General features: G+C 38.6%; 1 protein-coding gene across 2 annotated transcripts in view; it reads right to left on the bottom strand.

Moving 5' to 3' along the window:
* LOC138735951 (bactericidal permeability-increasing protein-like) overlaps positions 1–12,003 on the bottom strand; it is a 39,240-nt gene that overhangs the window by 8,823 nt on the left and 18,414 nt on the right. For both annotated transcript variants that reach the window (XM_069884648.1, XM_069884646.1), the window contains exons 6-13: positions 11,427–11,490; positions 9,937–9,997; positions 9,763–9,854; positions 8,385–8,561; positions 4,285–4,344; positions 2,618–2,785; positions 1,908–1,975; positions 202–244 (exon numbers count right to left, since the gene is read on the bottom strand). In XM_069884648.1, coding sequence (XP_069740749.1) covers positions 202–244; positions 1,908–1,975; positions 2,618–2,785; positions 4,285–4,344; positions 8,385–8,561; positions 9,763–9,854; positions 9,937–9,997; positions 11,427–11,490 — 733 coding nt within the window. The remainder of the gene's footprint in view (positions 1–201; positions 245–1,907; positions 1,976–2,617; positions 2,786–4,284; positions 4,345–8,384; positions 8,562–9,762; positions 9,855–9,936; positions 9,998–11,426; positions 11,491–12,003) is intronic.

The raw sequence follows: 12,003 nt of genomic DNA, 5'->3' as shown, positions 1-12,003 counted from the left end.
TAGAGTCAAAATTAATTTAACATTTATCTATGTTTAATGTTTTCCATTCATTGTTCCTTTAAGACTAATTCACTGTTGTAAATAGCCTGTGACTTGATTGGTTGTTAATTTGACACTCAAAAGTTGCTTAGTCTTTTATTTTCATATGAGCATAAGTTTAAAGCAGTAATTGTGTCACTCAAAGTGACTATAGACACTTACAGGAATAGTTCCCACTTTGGATTTTTCCAATACCAGGTCCAGACTAATTTAAAAATAAAAAGGATTTTTAATAATTCAATTTTGCAAGGAAAAGACACAAATGTCACAAAATGGTAAACTCTTTCAGCAATGGAATTCTTCAGAAAATTGTAATGAATCTGCAATGACATGCAGAACAAACAGTTATATATTGTTTTAGCAGACAGCGTTTCAGAGCAGGAATGCCTTCCATCCCCTGGAGCCACCTCGCCCATCCCCTGGAGCCACCTCGCCCATCCCCTGGAGCCACCTCGCCCATCCCCTGGAGCCACCTCGCCCATCCCCTGGAGCCACCTCGCCCATCCCCTGGAGCCACCTCGCCCATCCCCTGGAGCCACCTCGCCCATCCCCTGGAGCCACCTCGCCCATCCCCTGGAGCCACCTCGCCCATCCCCTGGAGCCACCTCGCCCATCCCCTGGAGCCACCTCGCCCATCCCCTGGAGCCACCTCGCCCATCCCCTGGAGCCACCTCGCCCATCCCCTGGAGCCACCTCGCCCATCCCCTGGAGCCACCTCGCCCATCCCCTGGAGCCACCTCGCCCATCCCCTGGAGCCACCTCGCCCATCCCCTGGAGCCACCTCGCCCATCCCCTGGAGCCACCTCGCCCATCCCCTGGAGCCACCTCGCCCATCCCCTGGAGCCACCTCGCCCATCCCCTGGAGCCACCTCGCCCATCCCCTGGAGCCACCTCGCCCATCCCCTGGAGCCACCTCGCCCATCCCCTGGAGCCACCTCGCCCATCCCCTGGAGCCACCTCGCCCATCCCCTGGAGCCACCTCTTAAGAGTTGCAATGACGGCAGCTGAAACACAAATGCTATCCCTTCATGAATTGGAAAATAATACTTAGCACCAAACAAAGAATAGAGTGGGCTAATTAGGGACTGAGGTTGGGATGTGGGCATAATGCATAATTCTGCATGTTTCTATAGTCTCAAAACTCAAAGCATCTTGTGTAGGGTTCTTGGAATTTTTGTCCCTAATAAGTCCTTTCTCCCATTCACTCTATCATTGGACATTGAACAGTTCTGCACAGCAGTTAGTTTGAACATAGATCAAGGGGAATGGGAGGGATGTTGGAGCTTCAGGAATGTGGCATCTCTATGCAAAAGCAAGCCATACACCCAGAGGAACAGAAATTATTTTGATGTTGGGCAGAAATATGTAAGCCTTTTTAATTAAAAAAAAATCCATCATTTAGGATGTACATGATAAATTTTTTAATAATTTCAAAATATTTGGTGATGGGTGGTCCAATCTGATACAAATTGTTTGTTTACATTTCTTTTTCTGACTCTAAAGATTGGAGATATTACAGGGTTATTTATAGGCATTATATACGCAACACCTGAGATATTTAGGGACCATCTCTTGTAATTGATCAGACCATGAACAGGGTATAAACAATTTGTCCTGATCCACATCAGAGTCCTGAAAAACTGACATACCTTTAATGTTTTTATAAAGAAAGATGGAAACTGAACATTTTGAAAGCAAATAGGTCTTTAAAGTTTTCTGAAATATGCTTCACATTGATGTAAGTAACATTTCCAAAGAGCTATTTGCTTTTAACTTTGCAAATCATTTCATGTTTGAGTTAGGAGCCAGATTTGAATAAGACTAGGACCTGCTTACAAAAATAGAAAATAGATTTCTTCAGTTCTTACCTGTCTAGAGACACTGATCCATGCAGTTCTCCCTCTGAAATATACATTTGTCCATACACACTGGCCGTCTGTGGTAGACACAAATTGTATCAAAATAATATCAGCACATGAATTTGTTTACAAATAAAGTAACGTAAATTCCCTTGACATTTTCAATTTGTATTGAACAAAGGTATTGTAACTATAGTGGATTCAGAATGGAGTTTTGAACTGTAAAAGACCAAATTGCTGGCAGACAGGATAGAAGGAGGTCTTGTGCAATTTGTAAAACTATACCTATCACTTTGCCATCAGACTTCCTGTGAGTATTCAGTGGGGCTGCCTTTCCTGATGTTGATGTTAGGTTTTGTTAAAAGTTAAGAAAGAGCATAAATGAACTACAAACTGAATGTTACTCTCAGTACTGGTCTGATCTGCTCAACAGTGAATGGAAATGAACGTGGAGATGATTTTGATGGACAGCCAATAAATAGTCCTGCCAAGTTTCTCTGGTAATTGTCACTTTGAAATTGGTGGTTTCTTTCTGTGAACTATTTAGCAGCTAATATTTCCTTTATCACACTCACACATGGTAACACATGGTGATAGCTTCCCATAAAAGTTACTGTATAATTGTGTAGACTGTATAATTTATTTTCTGATCCATTTCTTTCAACCTTTCACATACTTTCCATTTAACTTAATTATCTAAAAAAAACAAAGGTACTTACAATACTCAACAGGAATAGCTCTGCTAAGGAATTGTTCGGAAGGATTACATATACATCGGTTGCAAAAAATAGATTGGAAGCAAATTTTCCTGGGATGAGCTTCACAACTGGTGGCTTTTCCGCATGCACCACAATTTTCATTAGTAGGTTGGGGTACATCTTTGCCACCTGGAGGAAGTTAAGGACATATTATAATGGACAAATAAGATGTACGCTAGTCTATTATTAAATCTATGTGTCCAGGAATATTCTAGGCGGTGCTAAATCAAGTATTTCAAAGATAAAATGAATGTCAGAGTCCTAAAGTGGCCACTTGCATCACATCATAGTTTCAGTAATGAAATTTGATCTCATCAAGTCTTCTCCAACCTTCACTGAAAAGGATGGTTTGTATAACTGTATATTGTATCCCATATGTATTGGACACCCCAGAATTTCCATCTAATATACTGATCTTGAGCAATGCCCTTTGAATGAAATGAACCTCCAAAATCTGGCACTTACCACTGACCAATGGATGCAGTTAAAAGCAAATCACAAGATTTTAATAACAAATGATCATTTAAAGGTTTAAATTTTATTTGGATATTTTAAAATAAACCTCTGTAAGCTCCTGTAGCTGGCTGTTTAAAGTGGATGGACCCTGCTGAGGAATGTGGAGACTTCGCAAATAACCAACAGGGCTTGCACTAGATTGCATCGGAGCAGGCAGGAGGATGGAGGCAGCGTTTTGCGGCTACGTCCTCAATCTAAGAAGTTTAGGCACATTGTATAGGATGACCATGATTTTAAGGTGAAAATTGTAAGCTGGATCGTCCTATACAGCAGCATTCAGAATATGGATCTGAGAGGGGATAGTTGCTTAGGGAAGACTTTCTTGTTTTCAGTTAGAAATCTATAATAGTCCACTGATCATGAGGAAAGCGAATGTTCTCATTTAAACATTGCATCTCTAATGATGTAGCATCAATGAAAAATATATTAAATGCTTGGTTTTGAGTGGGATTGAACCCATAATATTTTTAATCGTGGGCATGAGGTCGACAATCTAGGAAACAACTTGTATGTTATTTTGCTTTATGTAATGAACTGGATTTTATTTTTTTTATATATAATAACTTTAACAGCATTATATTTCTGAATTCTTATGACTTGATATCATTTTTTTCCCTTCTTCCCCATCCTTTCTCCATTCCTTTACTCCTTTCACATAGACATGATAAATTCTACCTAATGTCTTATCATATCCAATTAGCACCTTTTGTTGGTCTTGTTTCCTCCCTCATTGTTTGAATTCTGAGACTTTCTGATATATCCTGTTTCTACCTTTTCTGATTTTCTTTTCCCCTAGAAGAAGGGCTCAGGCCCGAAACATTGACAATATACAGTATCTTGACTCCTATAGATGCTGAAAAGTCCAGCTGAGTTCCTCCAGCATTTTGGTGCGTTTACTATAATCACAGCATCTGTGGCCTATCGCATTTCACTTGATCTCACTTTCGCAAAAGTGAATGTACATGATATACAAACTGCATGGATAATGTAATTCGTTCTCTAATTGTTTAAGTGAGATTATTTCATCCAGAAAATATAATAAACGATGATGCCCTTGACTAGATGCATATAAATAATTCACATCGCCTGTCACATAAATTGGCATTCATTACCTTGGGTAACAGCATTCCCAAACTGGATGTGCTGAGATGAAATGGTGTGTACTTGGAAATCTGAAAATGGAATGGAAAAATGTTATATCCATCTGAATATTAAACTTGCTTAAGCTTTCTGAAGGAATTCCTTTGGTCATGATACTTCATTAAGTTTCTGACCCCAATATTTTTTGGCAATCAATTATCCTCAAGGATGAAATATTCCTTTTAAAGGTGCAGTGGTGCTGTTGAATAGAAATGACTATAATTAAGTCACATTAAGATATGCCTGGCACATTAGTTTGATAATGCATCATGTCAAAATAGACTAAATACTAAATTTAGAGATTCATCTTGGATAGAGAAAAATGGATTTCTACATCAACAATATAATAGGTCAAATTTAGATTAATAGATTCTTGGCTTCTAGCAAAAAATCTATCCCTTAAATTCAATAATCTTAATTAATCATTTGCATGAACTCCTTCATTTAAAATTAATTTTACTGTTAGATTTTTGGTAGATATTCTTTTTTGTGCTCTTCAATAGTTCTTTGGCATTAACATCTATAAACTAATATAGAATGCATGCAGAAGCTTTGAAATTAAATCCAACAAGTTAATTATTTCACAAAGATTGTTCAATTTAAGGAAAGCATTGTCAGGCCAGCATCGGCGGAGAGAAAAATATAGTTATTGTTTCTGATCAATGCTTTCCATCAGAATTAGGACATGAAACATGTTATTTGTTGCATACAGGGGGAGGGATGGAGAGAACACTGGAGAGTCTGAGCTAATGTAAAAACCAAGAGAGAATGCATGAAACAAGTGTTGCTGATGCCATGCATGAGCATGGTTGCAATTCAACCATCTGGAGAAGATGCAAGTCGAGGTGGTTAAAAGAATGATGGATCTGAATAACAAAACACTGCAGTTGGTGGAAAGAGAATAGTAGATGCAGTCAAAAAGTTCAGCCAGCTTCTGTGCAGAGATCCTCAATCTTACTTAGAAATATGAAGAATAATAAAAAATTTGTAATTGCACATGAAGTATCTCTGTCAGGTGGATCAGCTATTACTTAAACATGTGTTTGTTTTTACTTTAGTCAGGAGTGTATTGAAACTCCACAGGAAAATCCTGATAGTGTCTCGACTCAAATTGTCAATAATTTCTTTTCCACTGCAGAAGATGTTTGACTCATTGAGTTCCTCCAGCAGAGGTTTTTTTTTAAACAGTAGAGGATTGACATCGTAGAGTAACTTGCTTGGCAGGATGCACATATTTATCAAAGCAGAGTATAGGCCCTTCGGCACTCAATGTTGTGCCGACCCAAATATTCCTTCCTTAAAAAAAAGTACTAAACCCTCCCTATCCTTTAACCCTCTATTTTCTCTCATCCATCTGTCTAAAAGTCTCTTAAATGCCCGCAATGTTTTAGCCTCCACCACCAGCCCCAGTAAGGAATTCCAGGCATCCACAACTCTGTGTTTATATAAAAAAAACCTTACCCCTTCTGTCTCCCCAAAACCTCCCTCCCTTTACCTTGTATACGTGTCCTCTGGTATTTGATGATCTTGCCCTGGGAATTGAGTGGTGGCTGTCCACCCTATCTATGCCTCTCATAATCTTGTCGACCTCTATCAAGTTTCCTCTCATCCTCCTACACTCCAAAGAGAAAAGTCCCAACTCTGCTAACCTTGCCTCATAAGACTTATTTTCCAATCTGGACAACATGCTGGTAAATTTCATTTGCACCCTCTCCGTAGCTTCTGCATCCTTCCTATAGTGATGTGACCAGAACTGAACACAATACTCTAAGTGTGGTCATACCAGAGATTTGTAGAGCTGTAACATGTCCTCTCTTCCCCTGAATTCAATCCCCCATTAATAAATCCCAGCATCCTATAGATCTTCTTAACTTTCCTATCAACCTGTGCAGCGACCTTGAGGGATGTATGGATTTGCACCCCAAGGTCCCTCTGTTCATCCACACTTTTTTTTCTCTGAAATGTTACTTTTCAATTTTTACAAAACAGACAATAGTATCACATCTGGGAGAAAAAAAAATCCTTTTTGATGTATTTACACTTTCTTAGTATAATTCACTTTTCAGATACAAATTCTCTGCCAGCTTACTTGTAATTTCCTTCCCTCCCCTCAGAACTTTGAAAATTAAACAACTAAAAACAATTAAAAAATGATAAAAGGAAAAGAAAATTTCAGTGTGCCGCCCGTCTTTCTAGTCTACTTCTATTCTTTGATCCACACTCTTAAGTAACCGATCATTAACCCTGCATTCAGCCTTCTGGTTAGTCCTTTCAAAATGCATCACCTCACACTTATCCAGATTGAAATCCATTTGCCCGACTCTGCATCCTGTCTATATCCTCTTGTAACTTTTGACAACTTTCCACTCCATTCACAACTCCTCCAACCTTGGTGTCATCCACAAACCTACTGACTCATCCTTCTACCTCTTCATCCAGGTCATTTATAAAAATCACAAAGAGCAGGGGTCCTAGAACAGATTCCTGCAGCATTCCACTAGTCACTGACCTACAGGCAGAATACTTTCCTTCCACTGCTACTCTCTGCTTTCTCTTGTAAGCCAATTTTTTTTATCCACACAGCCAAGGTTCCACTGATTCTGTGCCTCATGACTTTCTGGCTGAGTCTCTTGTGGGGGATCTTGTCAAATGCTTTACTAACATTCATGGAGACCACATCTCCTGCCTTACCATCATCAATTTCTTTTGTTACCTCAAAAAAACTCAAACTTGTGAGGTACGACTTTCCCCTCACAAAGCCATGCTGATTATCGTTCAGTAGACTGTATTTCTCCAAATGTTCACAGATTCTATCCTTAAGAATCCTCTCTATTAATTTGCACACCACTGACGCAAGACTGATCGGTCTATAATTCCCAGGGTCCTCCCTATTACTTTTTTAAACAAGGGGACTACATTTGCCGTTCTCTGATCCTCCAGCACCTTTCCTATGGCCAAAATGTATTCAAAGATCATAGTTATTGCCCCAGCTATCTCTTTCACCACACAGCAGCCTGAGGTATATTGTGTCTGGCCCCGGGAACCTATCAATCTTGATGGTTTTTAAGAAGAATCAACACTTCCTCGTACTTAAATCTCCACATTTTCCAGCACACAGGCCTGTTTAATTTTGATCTCACAATGATCAAGGTCCTTTTCTCTTGTGAATGACACAAAGTATTCATTTAGGACCTCTCCAATCTCCTCTGCCTCCAGGCACATGTTGAATCCTTTATCCTTTTTGCATCCCCACCTTCATTCTCATCATCCTTCTGTTCTTCACATATGCATATAACACCTTGGAGTTCTTAATTCTACATGCCAAGGCTTTCTCATGCCCCCCCCTTTGGGTTCTCCTAAATCCTTTCTTAAGCTCCTTCCTGGCTTCCATATACTTCTCATGAGCCCTTCCTGCTTCCTGTATCTAATGTATGCTTCCTTCTTCCTCATGACAAGTTGCCTGACCTGCTTCGTCAGCCACGGTTCCCTTTCCCTACCATCTTTTCCTTGTCCCACTGGGACAAACCTATCTTGAACCCAGCACAAGTGGTCCCCAAACTTCCTCCACATTACTTTTGTGTTTTCACCCTTAAACATCGGTTTCCAATTTACTTTCACTAGTTCCTACCTCATCCCTTCATAATTAGCCCTTCCCCATTTAAGCACTTACCCATTTTGAGTGTTTTTATCCTTTTCCATAACTATGTTGAAGCAAAGCGAGCTAACATGGCTAGAATTTAATCTGTTATTCAGAATTTTCATTAAGGCCTGGACATTCTGGTCGTGTTGATAACTGTTTCTGTCGAATTAGGTTCATTGTTTTCATTTTACTATTTTACTTCACAACTGTTGGAGAGATTCATATCAAGACTACACTTTTCTTAGTTAATCATGAAAGGACTATGGGTGAGAAAATCATACATGATAGATTAGCGGATAATGAAGGGCTGATAAAATCCATATTCAAAGACAATCCATGACTTGATATTTCACCTTGCATTTCCTGTTTTGTTCTGATTAACTGCAGTGCTTTTCCTTCCAATCAGTATAATTTGTGATATGATTCACTTACCATGTCATCTGTGATGTTGACTTGTAAAGCTCCAGCCCTAAAGTATGCAAAACTTCCTGTGTTAAAAAAGTAATCAGAGAGTCCGAGGACAAGCATCTGGTCTGTGATGTTTGCTAGGTTAAACAACTTTGCAGAGAATGGAGCCTCTGTATGGTGCTCAACATCATATAATTCACCCTGGACATTGGGGAAAATTTTCAGTGATTACTTTGATGGCGGTACTTTCAATAATACACAAAAATATATTACAAGAAAACATGGAATAGTGTTCAATAGAATTGTCACCTTTAAATTAATCTTTTCATCACCTGTAGATTCTCACTATTCAACACATATTCATATTCCATTGCACTAGTTTTGTTTTCTTATACTTTACATAGTCTTGCCTGCCATGCATGTCTAAATAGGCCAGACAATACAATTTTCTCAGATTATATAATCTGAGCAACATATTACATCAGACACACATCTGATCACATTGTCGTCACTCAATGAGCAAAGACGAGACAAAAACTTCAACCCGCGATACCACCCCTCAAAATTGCCACCTCATTCACAAATCCCAAATTAATCTTCTGGGTGAGCTTTTGATCCTCGTCAATGTAGAGTCTCTTTCAATTGCAAAATGCTACCCTTGCATTCTGCAGCCACCTTGGTTTCCCCTGCTAGTTCTGCAATGGGAGAGAAAAGCCTTTGGGTATGTTTGAGTGTGCAGGTCTGGTATTTAACATGCAGCACTCTGTGTCATACAATCTAGAATGAGTTTGCCATGCAGGAGTGGAGCTCCTCTTACACAAGGAGCACCAGACCACTTTACAACTTTGCCTGTTTGCATTGCCAGTATGCACACCTTTAGACAGATTAATTTCTCGGTCGGAATTTGGAAGAAGAGACTAAGTGAACCTTTTGCGCAAGCGCCAACTGACGACTGGCGCATGTGCACAGAAATTAAGATGGCTGCCCCCAGCCAATGGACCCTGAGTCACAAAGTCAATCCGTACAGGAATTTAGAACAAGAGTTCATCTATAGCTATTTACAGAAGTGAAAATTATTTTTTTAAAAGATGTCACTGGCTCTTTAGCAAACATTGCCCTTTGATTTCAAAGAGGCCCTGTATTTCTGGACATCAGAAAATAAAAGCAGAAGGATTATTGTGACCAGGGTTGTGACCACAAACTCAACTCACTAATGTCTAAAAGTTTAATGTATTGTGTTATTGAAGATTTTATTATGTGTACTTTTGGGAAAAAAAAACCTCACTAATCAGAAATCGCTACTGAAAATATACAAGTAAAATACTTCTGTGTTTAGAAATAAAGGCTTGGAGAAACATAACTATATATAAATTAATGACTTTTATCAGAGTGACGACTGTACCTTAATGGGAAAATCAATGAAATCAGTTGTAATCTCTGGTTCTCCAACCAAAGAATAATCAAATTCAACGTACTTGTCCAGTTGCCACGAAACTATGGGACAAAACAACAGACACTGTTAAATCCACAGTGCCATAAGCGAATATTTCTTGCTCCTGATGTTATGAGCACCTACCTGCCTGCTTCTGGATGAAGGCTTCAAGCTCTCCAACCATTTTGCTAAATTTGGAACACAACTATAAAATAAATAAATAATAAAGCATTAAAATGTCAAAAGGTGAATGAAAACGAAGCAAGAGTAGCAGGATTACTTTCTCCAGAAGACATTAATAAACCAGTCAAATTTTTTTTTTTACACAGCAAACCGACCTGAAGATTTCTGGTTAAATTACCGGTAATTCAAATTCTCAATATGAGATGGGATTTAAGAGTATAAAAGATGAGAAAAGGACAACCATTTCTGTGGCTCTGTTGATTTTTCCACTAGCTTCATCTTCCAAACCAAAGTTCAATTTCACAACAACCCTCAAAATTTAATCATTCCCATCTTAGATGAACAGTACTTCATAGCTAAGCATCCACAGATTTCCAGGGTCAATAATTCCAAAAGCTTAAGGAAAAAAAATCTTTAAAAAAAAAAGTTTTGGCCTTTCTAGATAGGAAAAATATCCTGTTTGCATCTATTCTGCCAAACCATTTAAACAGTTAATCAAATGATCTTTTTCAAACATGAGAAATGCTGGCCTGTTGCATTTAATTTCTCCTCTGAGAAAAGCCCTTCCATTTTGGGAATCAATCTAGTTCACTGGATAAAAAGACCAAAATTGTATAACTCCCATTGTGGCCTCATCAAGATTCTAGGTAACTGCAGAAAAAAACATCTTTGGCCTTTTGCATTAAAGGCTAACCCATCATTTGTTTTCATAATTTCTCTTTGTAATGCATATGTTTATGATTCACATTCTGAACCCTTGAATCATAATTTTAAAGAAAATCTGCATTTCTGCTTTTCTTATCAATGTGGATAATTTTAGAGTTATCCACATTATTTCCATCTGTAATAATTTTGTCTATTCATAATGTTTAGGAAACCCTAAATTCCTTCCTTACATTCTCCTGTTGCATCGGCAAATCTGGACCATAATCATTTTCTGTTAGATTTCATCACATTCTTTAGATTACTATTCTAGGAAGAAAATCATTAACTCAGAAAATAGGAGCTACTCAAGTCTGCTCTGTCATTCAATATCATCTGTTCTGTCCTCTTACTCCCCTTCTATGACAGTTCCCCATAAATTTCAATTCCTCAATCTCTCGTGGTTTTATTTCTACATTTCTAGGATTTTAAATTCACATTTTATGATAACCTGTTTTCTTAACTTTAATTCAGTTCACTCATTTTTGATGCAGGATCTTGATTTGAAATGACTACCAGTGCTAATCTTTCATGGATGCTGCCTGACCCGTTGAGTTTTTCCAGCAGTTCAGTTTTTTCTGCTTCAGTTTACAGTCTGCAGTCTCTTTTACCTCCTGTAATATTCATTCGTTATTGCAGAGATATGTGTGAACAACTACAACAGTTGTTAATAGTCGACTACAATAGTTTCCTCAGGTGTTGATTAGTATTTTAAACTGTCTGAGAAAGTTAAGAATCTCTGAGCTTACCTTTTGAGGAACAATTTGATGAATTTTATCTTTCACTTTGTCAATGAATAGATTGTAAATCCAACTTTAAAAGAAAGATGCTGGCATTATTTGGAGTAACATGGTCCATCCACAGATTGATTGGAAAGGATGGAATTGGTATCAAGTGCTATAATGTTTTGTCACATTGCAGTAAAATTGATGGTTATTTCCCAAAGCATGTCTCATCATCCAGTTTTTCTCCTAACATGTCCCTAAATTCAAAGGGAGGACATTGGGATGGTATTGATGTTGGGAAGAAGAGGGAAATTATTCAGGAGTTCATTAAAATCATTAAGTCTGTAAGTATTATGGGAATGGGGGAGATATGGAGTGGTATGGACTGGATGCAGGTCAGTGCGACTAGGCATAAAAATAGTTTGGCCAAAGGGGCCTGTTTCTGTGCTGTAATGCTCTATGGTTCTATGAATGGATGACGAGGAGCAAATTATTTATTTCAGTAAATCCAAAGGCACCAGTGTTATGGTCCCAAGGTGCTGTACTTTGGGAGGACTAACCAATGTAGACATGGTAAAAGGAAGGGCAATGAGGAATGCAG

Source organism: Narcine bancroftii, chromosome 6 (assembly GCF_036971445.1).
Source record: "Narcine bancroftii isolate sNarBan1 chromosome 6, sNarBan1.hap1, whole genome shotgun sequence".
NCBI lineage: Eukaryota > Metazoa > Chordata > Chondrichthyes > Torpediniformes > Narcinidae > Narcine > Narcine bancroftii.
The sequence above is the reverse complement of the archived record's forward strand: the minus strand, read 5'-3'. Positions and strand labels throughout refer to the sequence as shown.